General features: G+C 49.6%; 3 protein-coding genes across 3 annotated transcripts; 2 read left to right on the top strand and 1 right to left on the bottom strand.

Moving 5' to 3' along the window:
- Positions 1 to 6,280, top strand: znf541 (zinc finger protein 541). The gene is given in 13 exon segments (XM_066705702.1): positions 1 to 7; positions 356 to 548; positions 764 to 1,943; positions 2,162 to 2,183; positions 2,446 to 2,695; positions 2,912 to 3,020; positions 3,023 to 3,447; positions 3,551 to 3,693; positions 3,893 to 3,996; positions 4,085 to 4,166; positions 4,563 to 4,773; positions 4,832 to 5,221; positions 5,534 to 6,280. Coding segments are annotated over 13 exon segments (3,375 nt in total). The 3' UTR covers positions 5,793 to 6,280.
- A 676-nt stretch (positions 6,281 to 6,956) lies between these two features.
- Positions 6,957 to 12,141, bottom strand: zbed4l2 (zinc finger BED-type containing 4-like 2). The gene is made up of 2 exons (XM_066705701.1): positions 11,947 to 12,141; positions 6,957 to 9,832 (listed from the first exon to the last, which is right to left on the bottom strand). Exon 2 carries the CDS (start codon positions 9,771 to 9,773, stop codon positions 6,957 to 6,959), a length of 2,817 nt encoding a protein of 938 aa, XP_066561798.1. The 5' UTR covers positions 9,774 to 9,832; positions 11,947 to 12,141.
- A 747-nt stretch (positions 12,142 to 12,888) lies between these two features.
- Positions 12,889 to 19,978, top strand: LOC136749451 (alpha-soluble NSF attachment protein). Its single transcript, XM_066703754.1, has 11 exons — positions 12,889 to 13,186; positions 13,833 to 13,912; positions 14,029 to 14,145; positions 14,241 to 14,287; positions 14,624 to 14,701; positions 14,844 to 14,899; positions 15,270 to 15,354; positions 17,377 to 17,481; positions 17,629 to 17,697; positions 18,298 to 18,348; positions 18,463 to 19,978. The coding sequence occupies exons 1-11, from the start codon at positions 12,900 to 12,902 to the stop codon at positions 18,562 to 18,564; spliced, it is 1,077 nt and encodes a 358-aa protein (XP_066559851.1). The 5' UTR covers positions 12,889 to 12,899; the 3' UTR covers positions 18,565 to 19,978.
- The last annotated feature ends 1,872 nt before the right edge of the window (positions 19,979 to 21,850 follow it).

Here is a 21,850-nt window from a genome sequence, read left to right as displayed (position 1 = left end):
ATGAGAGGTAATTCTAGTGCCCGGCAATGAAAGGGACTGAACCAATCTGTAGAAAAGTGCAATAGCCCAAATAATACAGGTGCCAGGAGTCCAGGGTGAGAGTGCCACAGTGCAGTGGCTGATGGGACTCACTGGGAGCCTGCACACATCGCCAGTCTGTTTCTGAATGAGCCACTGCTTCAACTGTATAGCTGGGGAGATGAATAAGACATAACAAATAATAATAACATTAATAAAAATAGGAATAAGTCATGCTCCCCTGTAACAGGATAAGCACTTTATCTCTCCAGACTGCATCTCTTTAATCGCAGTCTCTCCCCTGTGTACGTGATATCTGCCTCTCCCTGCCCCACAGTCTCGCCCGAGTGTCTGGGTGGGTCCGGTGCGGCGCCTGCGTGGGCGGTGAGGACGCCGGGTCAGGCCTGCTGTCTGTGTGAGAAGGTGTTCGGCAGCACCAGCGCCCTCAACAAGCACCTGCTCACCCACCGCCAGGACCGCCCACACCCCTGCCCACTCTGCTCCCGCGCCTTCAAGAGGCAAGACCACCTGTGAGTCCATCGTTATACTCTGTTTCTGCTAGTACCAGAACATCATCAACTTGAACAGGTTTTGATATCGCTCACTCATCACATAATAGTTAAAATATGTATAGCAAATGTAACTCTATTTTCCATTTTTAGCAGTATGCATTATAAGCAGTAATAGCAGCAGTATAAGCAGTAATATAAGTAGCAGTGCCAGTAACAGTGCCTTATGTCTGCAGCTCTGGCCACTTGCTCACTCACCAGAAGAGGAGGCCGTTCTCGTGCAGGGAGCCCGGCTGCTATAAGAGCTACTGTGACGGGCGCTCCCTGCTGCGCCACTGCGCCACCTGCCACTCCCCCTCCGGGCAGCCCCTGTGCAGCATGTCTGACTATCACTCCATCTTCCTGTCCCCCTCCCCACCCAGTGCGCCCAACCAGCCCAGTCCGGCCAGTACCTCTCACACCCAGGCCTCCGGGTACCCCCTATACCCCTCCGTGCCCTCCTACTCCTGCTCTTCCATCCCCTCCCCCGCCCCGGTGCACTCCTTCCTGCTTCTGGACCCCTGGAGTGAGGATGGGGGCGGGGTGTACCCAGCTAGCGAGTTAGAGCCCTCGCCGCTCGCCCTCTCCATCCCACAGTGGGGGCCCAACCTGGGTTTCGAGCCCAGTGCGAGTGCCAGAGCGGGGACCGGTACGAGGGTCAGTGTCAGGCCTCCAGGGGGTGGTCTGAGCTGGGCGGCAGGGCTTGAGTTCCCAGTGTCGGAGCTCCAGGCGCTGGATGAGATCCTGTCCCCGCAGGCCTTCCCCCCTGCTGGCGCTGCTCAGCCCGACCTGGCCTCCCAGCCGCCCACCCTTGCCCAGGAGAAGCCGGCCAAGGTCCTGATCCACGATCTGTTGGACCCGGAGTGTACGCCCCCCACTCTCGAAGGCCACACCCATTCGGAACCCATCCCAGCTTTTGACCCCATCCCCTATTCTATCCCTGCCCCTCTTTCCCACCCTGGCCCCAGTTACAGCCACTCCCCTAGTAATTTAAATTTAAATTCTAATCCCAGTCCCAGCCTGACTCCTAACCCTGCCTCCCCTTTAAACCCCATTTGTAAACCAAGCCAGAGCTACAGTCCTGACCCCACCCCCCTTTCTAGCCCTGCCTTCACTCTTAACCCCACCCCTCCCCGCACAGGCCCCACACACTATGTGCAGAGCAGCCCCGCCCGGCCTGCTCCCTCTCTTCCTCCTCTCAGGGTGGAGCTGAAGAAGAGAGCACGGAAGAAGGCCAAGGGGACAGAGAAGCCAGCCCCTCCTTTGCCCCTGCCACGCCTCACCTCCCAGCGACACAGACCACGCCTCCCTCCCAGCCTGGTGTCACCCAGCCAGGTGGCCATGGCCTCTTTCAGCTCCCCCTGCCAGCCCCAACAGGTACTGCAACCGGTCCACGCAAGATGTATATTGGAAGATAAATTGTGTAGTGACAGAAAATAGCAGGATTGGTCGGGTGGGGTAAAACGGAGAGAGGTGATTGGTCCAGTAGAGTGGGCTGTGTTAGAAAGCAGCGAGGTGATTGGTTCAGTAGAGAGAGTGGGGAGAGAGATTTGTGTTTCTGTGTTTGAGAGAGAAGCCTGTGTGTGTCCATGCAGCTAGTGGAGGCTCAGGGAAGCGGTACAGCAGAGGGGGGACAGGGAGAGGCAGCAAGAGCTCACTGTACAATGCTAGGGTAAGACTGGGCTGCACCCAGCATCGTAGCACCACGCACACACACACACACACGGAGAGAGAGATGCAGAGAAGTGATGAAAACAGTAGTGTGTAAATGTGTGTGTGTTTTAGTTTACACATATATGTGTCACTGTAAATGTGTCTGTGTGTGTGATAGAGTAGTGTAGGTGTGTCAGTCTCAATGTATTTGTGTCTTGTCCTGCAGGGGGCAGTGTGAGCAGTCAGCACATGGAGGGCAGAGTTGGGGTCAACCCCAGAGTGGCTCCAGCATCAAAGAGGAGCGACCCTCTCCAGAGACAGAGGGCCAGGCCAGCCACGGGGCTCCTGGTGCGGCTTGGTCCAGTCTGGATGCGCTGGGCCTGCCTCCACTGGTCCTCCCGGTGTCTGTTCCGGTCCCACAGCCTCCAGGACCAGCAGAGCAGACCCCCGGCACCACACCGCTGTCCCCACATACAGTGAGAGAGGTAGGCAGAGGTGGAGAGGGTGGTGGAGAGAGGGAGTGGAAGAGAGGAAGGGAGGTAGGGAGTGGTAGGAAGGTGGGCGGTCTGGTCAGGTTTGCCGTCTCTCACACCCTCCTCTCTGGCTGTCCTGTGTCCCGTCCCCCCCAGGCACAGAGAGGCGAGAGGGAGGCGGGGGGCAGCAGGAGAAGTCGCCAGCTCGAGTTAATGAAGACACTCTTCATTCCCCCCCCCGTGCCCACCGCCTTTGACCAGGAGGAGGAGGAGGAGAAAGAGGCAGGAGATTGGCGGGGAGGGAGGCCCTGGTTCAGGATGCCGGGGGGGTACTCCAGCCAGCTGCGCTCCCCAGTCTACCTGGCCGACCACCTGTTGAACCCGGACTTCCAGCCGCCCCCCTACACCCCTCCTCCCATGCTAAGCCCCCTGCGCCCCGGCACCGGCCTGTACTTCAGCACCTGCGCACAGGCCCACCCCGGCCCCCAGCCCCTCAGCACGTACACCGCCACCATGGGTCTGTGGGCCACTGCCCGTCTCTTTCCCCCCCTGTGTCTGAATCAAAATTTCTGTCTCTGTCTCACTGCTTGCCTCTCTTCACTGCACTGTCTGTCTGTCTGTCTCTGTCTCACTGCCTGCCTCTCTCTGGACTGCACTCTGTCTGTCTGTGTCTCACTGCCTGCCTCTCTCTGCCCCTCAGACACCAGCCATAGTATCTCCCTGGTGATGGACGACACAGTGATCAACATAGAGCCGTGAGTGTCCACTATTGTGACTGAGTGTGTATGAGTGCATGTGTGTTTGCAGTGCGTCTAGTGAGAGCAGTGTTGTGTGTTCAGTGTGCTCCGTGTATTGCAGGCGGATCAATCTGGGCCGGCGGTTCCAGGCGGAGTTGCCGTTGCTGCGTAGCACGGCTCTGGTTCTCTACGACCCACACCCAGCCCAGCTGATGTGGGCTCCCTGGGGGGACCTGGCCTCCAGCGCCCACACACAGCACCGGGGTGAGCCACACACACTCACACACACTGCTGCGCACTCACACACTGCCTGTCCCTGCTACACTATAAGCCCAAAGACAACAGACACGACATGCAGTCTAGTCTAGCCTTCATGAGCCCCCACTCCCACAGTCACTCTTTCTTTGAGGTTTTGTCTATGTTTCTCTGTACGTCTCTGTGTCTCTGTGCCTCCGTGTCTCAGTGGAGGAGCTGCTGGACCTGTGCTGTTCCAGTGCAATGCCAGGAGGGGGCACTAACACGGAGCTAGCGCTGCACTGCCTGCACGAAACACGGGGGGACGTCCTGGTGAGCACACGGTCTCTGTCTGCGTGTGTTACACATACAGTCATTACACGGTGTGTGTACTGGAAATACAGAGTGTGTGTTTTTGCAGGCTGCTCTGGAGCTGCTGCTGATGAAAGGGGCTGATGAAAGGGGCTGGCCCTCACACCCCCAGCGGGACTACCACTATGCAGGTACACTGGACTGGGCTTTAGTATAATGGACTGGAACAGTGTACAGCATATATAGATTGCAACTACATACATTGGAATAACCACACACACATGAGAGCAGTGTGGCGTACCAGTGCTGTGGTATAACTGTATAGGGCTGTACTGGGACTGTGTGTAGTACTGTGGCCTTTGCTGGGCTGTGCTGGTCTGTGTACTTTGCTCTGCTACACACTACAGTAATGGAAGCGTAATGGTACTGTATTGTTTTCTACTTCAAATTTAGAAATCACAGCTGATTTACGCACACGCTCCTACCAATACATGGGCACATTGATAAAACTGTGGTAGTTGTTCTGTGTTAACAGTGCCTGTACCACGTTAAAGGGGACTGATTATTCAGGTTGTGCCCCGCCACAGGCTCGGACCACTGGAGCCCCAAGGAGCAGCGTCTGTTCAGCCGGGCACTGGTGAAGCACCACAGGGACTTCCAGCTCATACAATGGGTGGTGAGGACATACACACTCACACTGGCACACAGAAGCACACATACACTGAAACGCACACTCACACAGAGACAGTGTCAGTGTCTGTCGAGCAGTGCATGCGCGTCTGTCTGTCTCTCTGCATAGCAGTGCGTTATCTGTGTCTCTACACATCAGTGCGTGTCTTTGTGTCTCTCTGTAATGTTGGACCGGGGGGGTCCACTATGGTACTATGGCTGCTGTGCTCCTGAGTCTTGTGTGTCAGTTGCAGAGAAAGAGTGTGTCTCAGTGTGTGGAGTACTACTACAGCATGAAGAGGCTGAAGAAATTCAAGCAGCTCAGCCAGGCAGCCCAAACCAAGGACACAGCCGGGCCCGTGAGTGTGTCCCCGCTACACACACATTCATGCAGGCACACACACATGCTATTACTCAAACTGTCTGTCTGTCAGAGTGTGCACTTGCAGGGCGGCAAGTCCCCCAGTGTCCCCCAGGAGCAGGCGCTGAAGACGGAGGGCACCAGGCGGTCCCTGGGGAGACAGGACCAGGCCAGCACTGAGGATGCAATGGAGTACACCTGCCAGGACTGTAGGAAGTGAGAGGCTACTGGGGGAGAGGGGCCATCATTAACTCTCTGTGTTTGAAGCTTCACACAAAAATGACAATCTCGTACTGTAGTGTCTGTCTCTGTATTGAAACCTCACATTGTATTCTCTACACAACTCTCTACCATGAACCACCTGAGTGTATCCCGTCGCCTTCATCCTGCTTTAACCATACATCTCTCTCTCTCTCTCTATATATATATATATATATATATATATATATATACATCCATTAACCTCTCTCTATGTATTTAATGTATATTTAGATATCTGTATATGTATTCTCTAACCCTCTCTCTCAGGGTGTTTCGAAAAATCAAGAGCAGAAATGCTCACATGAAGACTCACCGGCAGCAGGCAGTCAAGGTGGAGCCTCCTGAGAAGCACGGGCCAATCAGTGACTTGAAGGAGGAAGGAAGGGCAGCATTCTGCCCGGGGGTGGAGTCTGGCCAGCTGAACAGGTTGGCCATTGTGGTCACTTCAGCCAATCAGAGATCACCTGAAACAAGCAGCTGGTATACCCCTCAGCTCCTGGGGGACCAGAGCTCACTTAATGAGTGACTGGACTGGATCAGACTCGTCACAGAGAGGTCTTTCCTTGCTTAATGGATCAATGGAAAATGTTTAACTTTAATCAGTCCTGTTTTTGCCAGTGGCATAAAATCTTTTAAAGTATCTTGAGTGTTAAATAACATTTTTTCCCTTAACTAGCTCACTGTACTGTACTGATTTGTGTGTCCAGGTACTGTCTGAGCTTGAAGGACGAGACCATGTATCAGTGTGCAGATGTCACCTATAGTTTTTCATTCAAATCAGTTTGTGATCGGTTCACTGCACAAATGCTCTTATGTCAGACTCCACTAAGGGTTAAAGGGTTAGTATACGTACAGTACACTTGGACATGGCTCTGTCTCAGGAGCGCTGCATTTCAAACTCTGTCTGTCACATTTATCTTGTCTTCCTGTTCTCTTTTTATTACTTGATCCAGATTTAAAACACATTTGATGTATCAAATTACAATTGTTAAAAAACATCACTATAATAAAGAGTTGAACTATCCCCGAGTCTGAGTGTCTGGGCTCTATACTATACTATAGTCCACACAGCGCTGGCTCCAGTCTGGGCTCTATACTATACTATAATCCCCACAGCGCTGGCTCCAGTCTGGGCTCTATACTATACTATAGTCCCCACAGCGCTGGCTCCAGTCTGGGCCCCTCTACTGTAAACCACTAGATCCAGGTGTCTATACATTATATACAGTGCACGCATACATTGCCAGATATCCAAATATATCCTTGTTTCCACAATGTAATGTTATGTACAGACATTCAAATCAACACAAATATAAATATTTACATATACAGAATCTTAAACACAGCACATTATTTAATTTTATTGTTTCTTTATGCAGCCAGTTAATCTTGTACACAATGTGACAGGAAAGGGGGCAGGGGTTATTGTTAGAGGAGCAAGGAGGACTGGAGGGATGCTGTTTAACAGTCAGTCATCACCGTTCGTAGTCAGTGTTGGGGCTTGGGGCGCTCTGTGGGTCCCTGCTGGTCTGCCGTCCCCCCCCCCAAATAAATAACGCCACACAGTCATTGCTCTACCTGTGCCAGTCACTGTTCTCACTGTCTCCATCGTGGTGGGCTTCCCAGGGCTGGACAGAGGGGAGAGGAAGATATAAAGCAAATGGCCCAGAGAGCTCCTCTCCTCCCTCCCTCACAGCTCCTCCCCAGCCCCCCACGTCTTGTTCTCATAGGACACCAGCGTCTGGTACAGGCTCTCCCTGGCCTGCTGGCTGTGCCCGCTGTGTCCTCCGCCCTCCCGCCGCCCTCCAGCCCCGCCCCCCCGCAGCCGCTCCAGGTAGTCACAGTTCTGGTGCAGGAAGAGGATGTGGTCGAGGTGTTCTGGTCCCAAGGCGGCCCTGCGTAGGGCGGTGGGAGGGTCTCGTGGCGCCAGGGCCAGGGTGGCAGGGGCGGCAGTGGCAGGCACGGCGAGGTACTGCCTGGCCAGCTGGGCGACCGCGGGGAAGCGGTGCTCCTTGGCACGCCACCAGTCGAGCGGCGACAGGCTGCGGCGGCACAGCGGCTCGGCGATGTAGTTCTCCAGCTGTGTGTGGATCTCGGGCCGGCGCTCTGTGGGGTCCTCACCCAGCAGCAGGTCGTACAGGCTCTGGGGCGCCGGGCTGGGGGGCAGCAGCTGCAGCTCCCCCTTGGGTCCCACCCTCCCCGTCACCACCGCCCCCCCCAACCCCAGAGCTTTGTCCGCCAGTCGGGGCGACGCTGCTACGGCTACTTGGGGAGCCCCACCCCCACCTCCCCCCTGTTGCTGCTGCACCAGGATGAGCTCGCCCTCCTCCCCGGAGCCGCAGGAGACTGGCGAGTCCAGAGGGGGCACCGTGGAAGGTGGGAGGGATGCGCCCAACCCCAAACCCAACCCCAACCCTAACCCCAGCTCCACCTCCAGCCCCTCGCCCTCCCTCTGTCTGTCCTCTTCCTCCCCCCCACCTCTCCCCCTGCCCCTGTCCTCAGGCGGCTGGCGCTGGGTGGACAGCAGCTCCTTGACACGGTCATGCAGGCGGCTGCGTGCGGCAGGGCTCAGGAAGCGCAGCTCTTTGAAGCGTGGGTCCAGGAAAGAGGCCAGCACGGCCGGACTATCCAACCCTCCGCCCTCTCCCTCATCCTCCTCGCCCAGCCGCCAGCGCTCCTCCATCTGTGCGCGCAGCTGTGTCATCACGGTGCGTGCCGCCGGGCTGCAGCTCTCCGCCATGCGCTGGGCCAGCAGCCGCGCCACGCCATGCAGGCAGGGCAGCAGGGCAGACAGCGGCGCATTGGCTTCCTCACTCAGGAAGGCGGAGGCGATGCGCACGGTCCGTAGCACGGGCACCAGCTCCTGCAGCAGCCGCCACTGGTGGTCAGCCAGGCTGGGTCCCGCCTCCTGCTCTTCCAGTACCGAGCTCACCACCCACTTCAGCTCCAGCAAGCTCTCGCACATCTCCAGCGCCGAGGCCCAGCGGCCTGGCTCGTCCAGCACCAATCGCGCCCCTGCCTTGCTGGCTGCCTCGGCCTTGGGGTTGAGCGCAGCGGCGGCACGGGCATCCTGCTGGAAGTGCCACACGATGCGCCTCGCGGCCGCCAGCACCTGCCTCACAGGCTCAGCTGCCAGACCCTCCCGCACACACTGCGCCAGTGCCGCCCCCACGCAGCACAGCCCCGCCCAGCCAGCCGGCAGCATGGGTGGGGCAGGGGGAGGCGCAAGCAGTGGGGAGGGGGGGTGCTTGTCCTGGGGAGGCTCCTCCTGCTCCTGTCTTCCCCCTTCGCCTCCCTCTCTGCCCAAGTCACCGGTCAGAACGTTGTCATGGACGACACAGAACACAGAACTCTCAGGGAGCCGAAATTCTGACAGCACCGAGCGCAGGATGTCCCCTAGCTGGGCCCCTCCCCCCTCCTCGCCCCCTGCCTCCCCCAGCTCTGGCAGGGCCCGGGTCTCCAGCACACAGCGGGCCAGGCGCCAGTCCCGATCCACAAAGTGCACGCTGACGGTCAGGTACAGCCGCCCCACCGTGCCCCCCCCACCTAGCGATCGCCACCGCTCCGCACACAGTGCCAGGCTGCGGGAGGGCAGGCTGCTCTGCAGATGCGTCTCCAGCAGCTGCTTCAGACCGTGGTAGCGGTGCCACAGCAGGCTGCCCAGCTGCGATGGAGAGGGGGGGGCGAACTGTGGCTCCAGGCAGCCCAGCAGCAGCCGGAACCCCCGTTCCTCCACTAGCGACAGAGGCTGCAGGTCCCGGAACACCATCTCTAGCAGCAGCTCTGTCAGCAGCCCCACCCGCTTACTGCCCCCGCCCCGGGCCCCCCCGCCATCCGGGCACAGCAGGCCTGGGAAGGAGGAGGAGGAGGAGGAGGAGGGGGGAGGGGCATGAGTAGGAGGATGCAACAGGTCTGGATCTGATGAAATAAGACCCCCCGCTCCCATGTGAAGAACAGAGCAGCTGGTGCGTGGACGCTTGGCCTCGCCCCCCCCGACTCCTGCACCGCCGCCCCCCTCTGCCGAGATCTCCGCCTCCTGCGCCTCTTCCTTCACCGACACCCCCCCTGCCTGCAGCATGGTCGTCGTGGCAGCAGCAGCAGCTGCCGTGGTCCCTGCACTGTTACTGGGGGAGAGGAAGACGCTGGGGGCCGGGGGAGGGGCTGGGGGGGCCAGCAGGGCGGAGGGGGGAGGCGGCTGTCCGATGGGGGGGACAGGGGCGGCGGGGCCGTTGTCCCGGATGCTGTGCTTGCGGACCAGGTGCTCCCTCATGGTGGTGGTGCTGTTGTGGAAGGACAGCTGCTTCTTGCACACATTGCACTCCACGTGGCTCTCGCTCAGTTGGGTGTAGTAGTTCCACACTTTGGACTTGCGCCGGTCCGCCGAGGGGCAGTACAGCGGCCTCCCCGACATGTTGCCTCCCCCACCTCCCGCCGGCCCCCCTCGCTCCCCGCGCCTCTTCAGGGGAGCACCCAGACTGGAGGACAGCGTGTAGGTTGGGAAATCCATCGTCAGCAACCGACGGCTGGAAGGTCGTGAGGCGGGAGAAGGAGTGAGGGAGCGCGGACCTGCAGGCAGACAGACATACACAGACCAGTTAGACAGGGCATCAGTGAATGAATGAGTACATGTTACAGAGACATGGGCAGAGAGAGACAAAGTGATACAGAGGGAGAGAAGGAGAGAGTAGTGTACATTTTGTATGAAATTGATGATGACAATGTTCATCAACAAATTGTTTTTCATTTTAGTAAACGAAGACAAAAATCCGAGTAAAATTATCCAAAATTACGATGACTACATGTTTTTGCATTTTCGTTTGTGAAAAAGTGACTAAAAATCGTTCTCCTTCACCTTTTGCATCGCCTGCCTATCTGTCAAACAGCAGCACCCAATCCTAGGCAGCCCTGCAGTGCATGCTTATCATTGGCTAATTGGATCTAATTGGATCTACAGCATGGGCTAGTGAAGGAGGAGCTGGAAAAGTTAAGGAGAGTCAAGAGTTTTGAGAGTAGGAACATTTCCTCCAAAATAAATACAAATATTTGATCAAAAAGAGAGTGTTCGATAAAAGCTAGTTATATTTTCTATAACATGTTTTCTTTTTTAGCAGCTAGACTACCTGGCAAAGTCGATACAACTGGTTAGTTCCTAACTTGTGAGTAACCACTCATTCAGTACTTGGAAGAAAGAAAGCTGGAATCTGGCAGCACTTAAAATACGATGAGAAAAATAAGAAAACGCCTTGTAAGATATGAACTGCAGGAAACGAAACCGAATGTGGCTACAATCTGACTGGAAAAAATACAACAAATTTGAAGTAAATTAAATTCCATTAAGATTTTTGTGTTTATTTTTTTCTTAGACAAACCTGGAAAGCCTTTGGAGGTCAAAATTATGTGTAATGTAAGTTAGTCCATGATTCTTTGAGTAAGTGTTAAGATTCCTTATCTGTTTTATTAATTTGTTCGTTGCTTCAAATGTTTTGGTAAGTAATAAGTTGCCACACAATTATTGTATGGATTTAAATGCTAACAAATTAGAACTGTCTTAATTCTAATGTATGCAGATTTTAAATAGAACGACTTAAATTAAAAACAAAGATTTTGGTATTTTTTAGTAGACTAAAAATAAAGAAAAGTTCATGACTAAAATGTGACTTTATCTCATAGACATTTTATTCAACCTTACTAAGACTACGACTAAAGGACAGCGAAAGAAAAAGTGCTCTTATTGGTAGCCGTGTTATGCCCTGGAGCAGGTAGGGGGGTTATATTCTGAGAAAAAATAAGTCTGAAATTCTAATATTAACTGGAACTTCTTCAAAATGGATCAAATTAATGCTTTAACGATTGCAGAAATTCTGACTTTTTTTCTCATAATATAAATCCCCCGATTTCACCCTGATTTGATTTTTTTCAAGAAACGTTCCCTAATACGTTTCCGTACTACATAGTAGCCCACCATGTCGAGTTAAAGGTATGACCCAAATAGTTAAAACACAATTCATTAATTTGCTAACATACAAATTAGTGGTTTACAGTTCAGTGAGATTCAGATTAATTTAAAAGCCCAGGAGAAGACCTATCTATCGAACCCAACTAGCAACCTCTATTTCGTCCTAAATGTCCAGATTTCCATCCTTTTAAAAATAAATCACGAAGTTTGCTTTATTTCAGTTTAACCAAAACAAGATCCAGTTCTCTCATCATAACGGCGGTACTGACTACCTAGATGAAGGAAAACACTGATTCAACTTAACTGATTAATGTATTAATTTTTCTACGAGGTTTTTCTTTAGGTCGTAGTCCCTTTGAAAGTCGTGGCACCGAAACTGTCACATGATGCACACTACGCATGTTCGGACACATCACATTCTAGATGTTATTGTTATTGTTATTGTTATTGTTATTGTTGCAGAAACAATCGAACACCTGCAGTGCAGCCGTCTGGAAGACATTCGCACAACTTACACCACCTCATCATAGACAAATAATAATAATAATAATAATAATAATAGTCACATCACAGTTTGGTCGTGTACCAGGAAGGGATATATATCACCAATCTAGTGGCACCCGTCTTCTCGCAACTAGATCATTGAAAAGCGGCTCCGGTAGAGTAATAACATTACCTATCCACACGAGATCATGGTTACGGCAAGTCAGCGGTGTCAACTCACCCGGTCACGGCGGGCTCCTTCAAACGAAAATAAATAAATCAATAAGTAAACGAATATTCGAATTAATACATCAATAGAGATGTAACCGAGACCAGCCCGCAGTAACACAGCCCGGGTCCGAACGCGTCCATTTCGGGGTAAACAGGTCCGCACACACGACCACCTTTCAACGGGAAATGATTCGGGGACATCCAGGGTCATGCTCTAATGTTCTCGACCACTTGAAAAACGAAAATATGATGTTAGTATTATTATTATTCATAATAATTGTGGTGATGATGATGATGATTAGATGTATTATTATATTCAAATAATACAACATACAACAACTCTACGTGTAATCTCAGCAGAGCCCTTTTTTGACTATCCATTTGTACAGTACTCCAACTACCGACTACGTAATTGTACTGTTAAGTATAGCATGTCTGTCCCAGTGTACTTTTACCCCAGCCCCTAATTGCAACAGTACTATTTTACTAACCTCTTACTGAAGCTTTGTATTGAAACCGGACTGTTGTACAGCAGTATCACTGTAGCCCATTATTATCACAGGGCTATTCTATTGTACTGCACTTCTTTATCTTCCCATTGTAACAGGCCTATATTACTGTACTGTAGTGTTACTACAGCCCCCTGTTGTAACAGACCTATCCTACTGTATTGTTACTACAATCCCCTATTGTAACAGGAGCAACGTCTCTACTGTTACTACAGCCCCCTATTGAAACAGGACTATTCTACTGCATTTTTACTACAGTCCCCTATTGTAACAATACAATTCTACTATACTGTTACTACAGCTCTAATGTACTGTTTCTGCAGGACAGTCCCTCTATTGCAGTATTCTGCTGCACTGATACTGTAGCCCTGAATGGTAACCGTCTATTATTCTACTAAACTGTTACTACAGTCGCCCTGGTGTGTACATTGTCAATGCAATGCAAATTTATTACATGCGCTCTACTGTTATTTTGGCATTGCTCCCTCGCCTGACCGCCCACTACACTGAGGCGCCCCTCACATGTGACACTGGTCTCCGCCTGCGCGGCCTCAGTGCGATCTGTCAGGTGCTGACGGAGCTCGCAGCCACCCAGACCCGCCACCGCTCCGGAGCACAGCGCACTGTCAGCGGGGAAGCAGATATGGACAACTCCGGGAAAGAGAAGGAGGCCCTGGCTCTCATTGCCGAGGCCGAAAAGAAAGTTAAATCTTCCACGTCCTTCTTCGGGACGCTATTTGGGTGAGTTTTGAGGCTGCGGGGGATGGGTAATGCATTCACAAACCAGGCTGCTCAGGAAAACCCGGGGATGTGTGTTGTTGTGGGCTTAGTGCGGGTAGGCCTCTCGCTCTCTCTCCCATTGAGTTCTACCTCTAAACATGAAAGGCTCGTCACAAACAGTTAATAAACACTACTTTCGAGGTGTCTGATTGGAGAGAAGTTAAATCACAATTCGTGCTTTTTCAAGCGCATGTATATTGTTTGTCTGTGTTTTTTTAAGACTTGCATAGTCATCAGTTTCGGACCGCGGTGGTTTTGCCCGTGTTTGATCAATATTTACTGGTGAAATGTTCCGGTACTGTGGTGTGGTGGACGCAGCCAGTTCGCCCTACCCCGGGCATGTGTGGTCTGTAGTCGATCAGCTGATCCCCTGAACTCTAATATAAACGACACCGGACCAACTCTGCCATACATAATATTAATATTAATAAATCTGGTTATTAATTGTAGTTGTAGTCTGCTGTACTTTCCTATTCTATTGTAATAGGACTATTCTACTGCATTGTTACTACAGCCCCCTATTGTAACTGTGCTGTTGTATTGTGCTACAGTTCCATTTTTGTACCCTCTCTTTCTCTCTCTCTCTGTTGTTGTGTTGTGTGCACAGGGGCTCATCCAAGGTGGAGGAAGCATGTGAGATGTACGCTCGAGCTGCAAACATGTTCAAGATGGCCAAGAACTGGAGTGGTAAGAGGCCAGGAGAGAAGGAGGAGGAGTGGAGGGAGGGATGCTGTATATATTGCAGTTTGCACAATAGAGTTTATACACAGTGTATTACAGAGTCTCTGTCCCTCTCTCCATAGCGGCGGGCAATGCGTTCTCCCAGGCAGCGCGGCTCCACCTGCAGCTGCAGAGCAAACACGACGCCGCCACCAACTTCATCGACGCCGGCAATGCCTTCAAGAAGGCCGACCCCCAAGGTGCCCCACCTCCCCTCACACTGTCACTGTTGTCACTACTGTTATTATTATGGGTTATTTACATATTTACTTATTACTGCTCTCTGTCTCTACAGAGGCTATTAATTGTCTGAACCGAGCCATAGAGATCTACACTGACATGGTGAGAACTGACCTGCTACACTGCCTGCCTGCCTGACTGATACACTAACTGACTCTCTGCACAATTGAGTGACTGACTGATACACTACTCAACTGACTGCCCGACTGATTGACTGACTGATACACTGCCCGACCGACCGACTGACCGACTGATACACTGCTCAACTGACTGCTCGACCGATTGACTGACTGATACACTGACTGACTCTCGGCACAATTGAGTGACTGACTGATACACTACTCAACTGACTGCCTGACTGCCTGACTGCCTGACTGCCTGACTGACTGTGTCTGTCAGTCTGTTTGCCTCTGTCTGAGATCTTGCTGGCTCTTGCAGGGTCGTTTCACCATCGCAGCAAAGCACCACATCTCCATCGCCGAGATCTACGAGACTGAGCTGGTTGACATCGACAAGGTTAGACCTGTCTGTCTGTGTCTGCCCGGGGGTGGTGGGGGGGTGTATTGTGTCTCTGGCGTGTCCAGTCAGCGCGGTGGCTTATGAGTGTGCCTGCAGTGGTGGCAGGGGAACTCATCCCTCTTTCTGTCTCGATGTGCAGGCCATTGCACACTACGAACAGGCGGCTGACTACTACAAGGGAGAGGAGTCTAACAGGTACACTGCGATGCGATGCACGCAAGTATAAGTGTAGATTAGATTACAATAACTGGGCCTATTTGTACTTAAATAATCACTGTAAAAAATACTAAAAAATTAATAACACAATTCTAGAAGGATAGATCTAGATTTTTTTTTCCAACCACACAGCAATACACATATCTGCAGAACATGTGTACTAAGAGAGAATATTATTATTATTATTTATTTTTTTCTCCTGGTATCGTTCCCAGTATCAAGTATTGTGATACTAAACCTGTTATCTGTATCGAAGTCAAAATTCTGGTGTCATGACAACACTAGTAGTGTGTGTGTTTTTGTGCAGTAATAATGTGTGTGCAGTATGTAACGCTCTGTTTCCCCTCAGCTCTGCCAATAAGTGTCTGCTGAAGGTGGCCACGTACGCAGCCCAGCTGGAGCAGTATCAGAAAGCCATCGAGATCTACGAGCAGGTGGGCACCACAGCCACAGTCTGGCACCACACACTGTAGTGTAGTCTAGAGTAGCATGGCATGGCACAGTGTAGTGTAGTGAGTAGCAGCAAGCACTGGAGCAACAGGTTTTTGCCCAGAGTTGGAGCACGGAAAAGTTTGCCTGCTCTGCACTTCAACATTAAAAACCAAACAAAAAAACAACTCCTCCACTGAGGAAACATTTTCTGTTTTTGTATAATTTGACCTGTCTGCATTTTTATCAATTTCATCTCAAAGATTGACCGTTTCTACATTCTCTGATACAACCAAAATCCTTTAGGAATTTGAAATGTTTAATTCATTACAGAATACGACTGTTTGACCATTTTACATTTGACTTTAGTTTGCCTAAATGGCTCTTTCAATATTTGTCTTAATTTGTCATGGTGTTCAAGCAGTTGGTTGATTTAGTGCAAGTGGAGAAAAAGTCAGAATGAAGTTACAAATAAGAATAATTATTGTTTTTGCAACTCGGTGATATCCTGTTCTTTCATATTATGATTGTACAGTTATTTAATTGGAGCTGTAGTAAACAAAATATTTTGTTTTGTAAGTAAATTGTTTTCAATGTCCTACCTCACAAATCTGCTATAGATTAAATATTGTACTTCATCATTGTAATATATTCTAAAGGAGTGAGGGGCTGGGAAAGGCAGAAGTGCGCACGCAGGGGACTACATTGATGCCCAAAAAGACTCCAACTCCCACAATGCAGCGCAACAACAACAGGAAGCTCTGCGCTCGACCTGCACCACGCTATGCGAGGAGCTCCGCAAGCTCGCAATACAAACAAAGTCTCTCGGTAGCTCAGTAAAGTGTTCGTATGAAAAACGGAAAACTGCACCGCACATTTAAAAGCCCCACTTTTCTGTTTAAACGCGGAGGTGTGGTGTTTTGGTCATTCAACCTTAGTCACAGTTCTGATGCAGGCTGAACAACCGAAACATTAGCTTGAATAATACAATTGGGAATACAGTACATAATACAGCACTCGCGGTTTTGTATGGTTTACTGTGGAAACACAAATGCATTATGTTTCTTAAATACCCGTTCATGTTTTGCTGTGTCACTCTTAGGGCGATCACCAGTCTTGCATTGTAATTCATTATTTTCCAGATAATTGTCGGATAAATCGCTCAAATGTCCCGGTATCGGAAAGCACAAAGTGAGAACACCCGGGTCATTTTAAACGATTATCTGACACAAACACGAGTAAAGAGAAGGGTGGCAATAGCTGGTTTTGGGGCAAACAACAACAACAAAATGAAATGTTCTGGCAAAACACGGCCGCCGCGGGAAGGTAGGAGATAGCGCTTCCATTTGCTTTACGAGCCTGAACTGTCTCATTGTGTGTGCTGTAAGACGCCTGTGTGATATCAGGACATTAGGTTACATAGTCAAATATATCCTTAGTTAAAACCAATGCGAAAGTAATTATGATACGAACAGAAGTTAAACTTACTTGGAAGATCTTCCTCCGAATCGCTTTCGCCGCGCGGATGTTTTCTCTTTAAGTGCTCCAGCATCGAGCTCGTACTGTTGTGAAAAGACAGCTGGCTCTTGCACAGCAGACAGGACACTGTGTTGTTGGATGGCCTTTTGAAGAATTTCCAGACTACTGAAGTTTTGTTTCTAGGTTTCATTCCTGCGGAGGAGCGTGCTGCTTGTGCACCTTCCGCCATTTTGAAACTCTGGCGAATACACGAATATTATTTTCTATACTGGACGGGATTTTACTATTCGAATATTCGAATACTTCGAATAACCTTTGCACTATTACTGTATTGAGCAGCACATCTTAAGAATGCACGGTTTACATATTTAGAGTTTAGCTGTGGTACAGTACGGTGTAGTATTGCATAGTCAACAGTACAGCACACTTCAGCATAGTATCTTCAAATGTAATGCTGTAATCCTCTATCTGACCTGTAAAATTATTTTGTCTCTCTCTCTCACTGTGTGTGTGTGTGTGTGTGTGTGTGTGTGTGTGTGTGTGTGTAGGTTGGCACCCATGCCATGGACAGCACTCTGCTGAAGTACAGTGCCAAGGAGCACTTCTTCAAGGCAGCGTTGTGCCACTTCTGTGTGGACATGCTCAATGCCAAGGTCAGTATCTCCAGGTTGGGCAATGCAGTCATTCAGTATGTCAGGCAGGAACCCAGTCATTGTCTCAGGTGGTCAGTATGTATGTATGTATGTATGTATGTGTGTGTGTATATATATGTATATTGACTCTCTCTCCGTCTCCTCCAGCTGGCTCTACAGAAATATGAGGAAATGTTTCCAGCCTTTTCAGATTCCAGAGAATGCAAACTGGTTAAGGTCAGTGTCTGTGTGTCTCCCTCTCTTTGTGTGCCTCTCTGTTTTCTTTCTCCTTTTCCTCTGTCCTTTTGAAGAGGGCCCTAACTCTAATCTTAATGCTAATATTTATTGTGATTGTCATTATACACTGAACACAAATATAAAGGCAACATGCAACAAATAAATTAGGCCCTAATGTTGTACCACCAGCGTGAACATTCCTGCATCAGCATGACAAAACTGCATTTTTTAGAGCGGCCTTATTATGTCCCCTTGCACAAGGTACAGCTTTGTAATGATTGTGCTGTTTAATCAGTTTCTTGATGTGCCACACCTGTCAGGTGGATGGATTGTCTTGTCAAAGGAGAAATCCTCACTAACAGGGATGTCCACAAATCTGTGCACAACATTTGAGAGAATAAGCTTTTTGAAAATGTCTGGGATCTTTCAGTGCAGCTCATGAAACATGGGACCAACACTTTACATGTTGTGTATACATTTGTCTTCAGAATATATATTTTTTTAACAATTGATGCTTCTGATATAATTATTGTTGCTGCTGTGATGACGATGATGGTGATTATTGCTATGGTGGTGATGGTGGTTCTCCTGCTGTGACAGAAACTGCTGGACGCCTATGAGGAACAGAACATCGAGGCCTACACAGACTCGGTGAGCCTGACTTCCCTGTGTCTCTGTCTGCCTGTTAGTCCCATATACCTGTCTGTGTGAGAGTACTGAACCTGACGTCCTCTCTTCCTCTATCTATCTCTCTCTCTCTCTCAGGTGAAGGAATATGACACAATCTCCAGGCTGGACCAGTGGCTGACTACCATGCTGCTGCGCATTAAGAAGACCATAGAGGGCGAGGAGAGTGACCTGCGCTAACCTCCTTCCCTCTGGCCTCCCTCCTCCTCCTCCTCCTTCCTCCCTGCATCCATACACCCTACTCACCTTTCTGCTCCACCACGCCCTCCCTTTGCTTACCCTTTTCTCTCGCCAAGCCATCACCTTGGCCCAAATCAAGCCAACATAAGCAACAAGCTACTCCCAATGCAAACCAACACCCCACCCCCTCCCTCCATCATCTCCCTCTCTCCCAGTGCGCGATCCAGCAATAACGGTCCGTGAGCCAACCCCAAAGAAACACTATACACACTGCACACTGAGGGAGAGGAGGAGAGTGGGATAGGGAGAGGAAAATGCAGAGAGGGAGAGAGAGAGAGAGCAGGACAGAGAGAGAGAGAGGGAGAGATAGTGAAAGGGAGGGAGGCAAGAAGGGATCAGGAGGGGGTGATGACTAGGGAAGAGGGGACAGATCGAACAAAGACTGGGAGGGGATGGTCAATCTGTGGGTTCTCTCCCTCTCTTGCTCTCTCATGAATATTGAGACTTAAGCCACTGCTGTGTATGGAGAGAGCTCTGATATGCCATTCCTTTTACTACTTCTACTACTATTATTATCATGTATTATTATTGTTTATTATTATTATGACTTATTACTACTACTAGTAGTAGTAGTAGTAGTAGTAGTAGTAGTAGTAGTAGTAGTATGATGACTGATTTGCTGTGCAGAGCAGGCCTGAGTTGGCAGACACACCCAGGATGTTTTTATCATGGGAATGCTATCCCTCTCTTGTTTTATTCAGCTTTTTCTCCCAGTATTTTTTCAATCCCTTTGCCTTTTATTTTAATATATATCATGTTTGTCTTGCTTGTTTGTTTTTTCTCTCTTTAAACAGGTTTGAATTATTTCAATAAATGAGTAATAAACGATGTTGGCAGTTTGTTCTTGCAAGTCTCAGAGCTTAAACTGCAAAGGCAAAAAATCTTGTATTTATTATAATTTAATATTTATATTCTTATTAGTGTTCTGCTCTGCTTGTCCTGCTTATGTTCTGTCTGTACAAGAATCACATTCCCATACCACCCCCCAACGTCATACCAGTATACTGCTTTCCCCTGTACTGTCACTCTTCAGGATCAGGGCTGGAGGCTGCCCTGATGTATATCAGATGTAATTAGGATATATCTTTTTTTTTTAAGAGACCAAATTTACTTCAAAGACAGTAACGTCTGCTTTCCCCCGGACCCTTTTACAGAGACAGAGCTGCAATCTCTCAGTGTGCCACTAGGGGGTGCATCACCAGCATATGAACCCCTGCCTGTATAGAACCTATATATAATTAACAAGCCAGTATGTTGAAGCTTCTATCTTCTGTATGGTTTTTATGTATTTACAGTTGCATCTTCATCTCTGAATCCTTTTTCCAAAAAATGAATAAACAAAGAAGCAGCTGCAGTCTGACTTGGGGTCCTTCCTTGATTACAGATTTGTCGCAGTGACATTGTTGCTTTGTACTAAGAAGTGGGCTGAAGCTAATGGTAAAACGCAGTGACTGTCTCTGTGTGTGAAAGCCTTACAGTTTACAAAAGCATGACTAAAGTGCAGTATTACAATTCAATAAAAAATTCAATTTAAGCATTGATACGAAGTAAAGTCCATTAAGTCTGAATTGTGTATAACAGTGAACACTGGTCTAAGTATAAAAGTGTACTTGTTAGATGTACTCTGAGGTAACTAGCATGGTACCTAATTAACTTTCTCACCTATTATTGTTAACCTCTGAGGGTCCATGATTACTATACATTTAGGTAGCATAGGCACAAGTTTGTCATTCCTGAATGTAAGGGAGCAGAAAATGGCAAAGTACACTCAGCAAAGAAAAGAGCCTAATTAAAAAGTCAAAAGATAAATCACAAGATCTTTGCACATGACCTTTCTATAACTGCTGTGGTCAAGGCCATCAAATGATTTGCAGAAACTGGCCCTCGTGAGGACTGGATGTGGTCAGGCAGGCCAAGGGTAACCTCAGAATCAGAGAACAAGCTCATTCCAGCCACAAGTCTGTGAAACCGGCGATTAACTGCCCCTGAAATACCAGCTCAGCTAAATGCTACTAGAAGTACAGATGTTTCATCAACTGAAGGGTACTCAACCTAATGCCCACGCCTTCCCAGTCTCCAGACCTCAATCCCATAGAACTTGTATGGGACGAACAGGAGAGAAGAGTCAAAGAAAAGCTACCCACAAGTGCCCTACATATCTGGGAACTGCTGCAGAAAAGCTGGGAAGACATGCTGCTGAAACTTGTTAACCGAATGCCTTGTGTTTGTGAGGCTGCTTTTAAGGCAAAGGGATATTTTGAGGAATCCAAGATTTAGAGAAAATGTTCAATGTTCTTGAACATTGCTTTGATACTCCTTATGTTTTGTACAATGTAACACATGCTTTCATTTTCAAGAATTTACAGAAAAGTATACGATGTAAAACATTGTCAGTTATGACAAAAACAAAAAAGTTTCCAGCAAGTATACTCAAGCTTTTGACTTCAACTAGTTCAAAGAGGTAACAAGTGTGGACATGTTACATTGAAGTCCTGGGTGTGTGCTAAAGGGAGGGGGCCAAGGGGTGTGGGGACAGTGTGTTTGTGTGTGTGTGTGTGTATATATACACCGATCAGCCATAACATTATGTCCACCGAGAGGTGAAGTGAATAACACTGATAATCTTGTTATCATGGCACCTGTCAGTGGGTGGCAGCAAGTGAACAAGGGCCAAATTGTGATGGCTAGACGACTGGGTCAGAGCATCTCCAAAACTGCAGCTCTTGTGGGGTGTTCCCGGTCTGCAGTGGTCAGTACCTATCAAAAGTGGTCCAAGGAAGGAAAAGCAGTGAACCGGCGACAGGGTCATGGGCGGCCAAGGCTCATTGATGCACGTGGGGAGCGAAGGCTGGCCCGTGTGGTCCGATCCAACAGACGAGCTACTGTAGCTCAATTTGCTGAAAAAGTGAATGCTGGTTCTGATAGAAAGGTGTCAGAACACACAGTGCATCGCAGTTTGTTGTGTATGGGGCTGCGTAGCCACAGACCAGTCAGGGTGCCCATGCTGACCCCTGTCCACTGCCGAAAGCACCTACAATGGACACGTGAGCATCAGAACTGGAGCACGGAGCAATGGAAGGAGGTGGCCTGGTCTGATGAATCACGAGTTCAAGGTGTTGACTTGGCCTCCAAATTCACCAGATCTCAATCCAGTTGAGCATCTGTGGGATGTGCTGGACAAACAAGTCCGATCCATGGAGGCCCCACCTCGCAACTTACAGGACTT

The sequence above is a fragment of the Amia ocellicauda genome, chromosome 5 (assembly GCF_036373705.1).
Source record: "Amia ocellicauda isolate fAmiCal2 chromosome 5, fAmiCal2.hap1, whole genome shotgun sequence".
Classification (NCBI taxonomy): Eukaryota; Metazoa; Chordata; class Actinopteri; order Amiiformes; family Amiidae; genus Amia; species Amia ocellicauda.
This window is presented reverse-complemented; position numbering and strand designations above follow the sequence as displayed.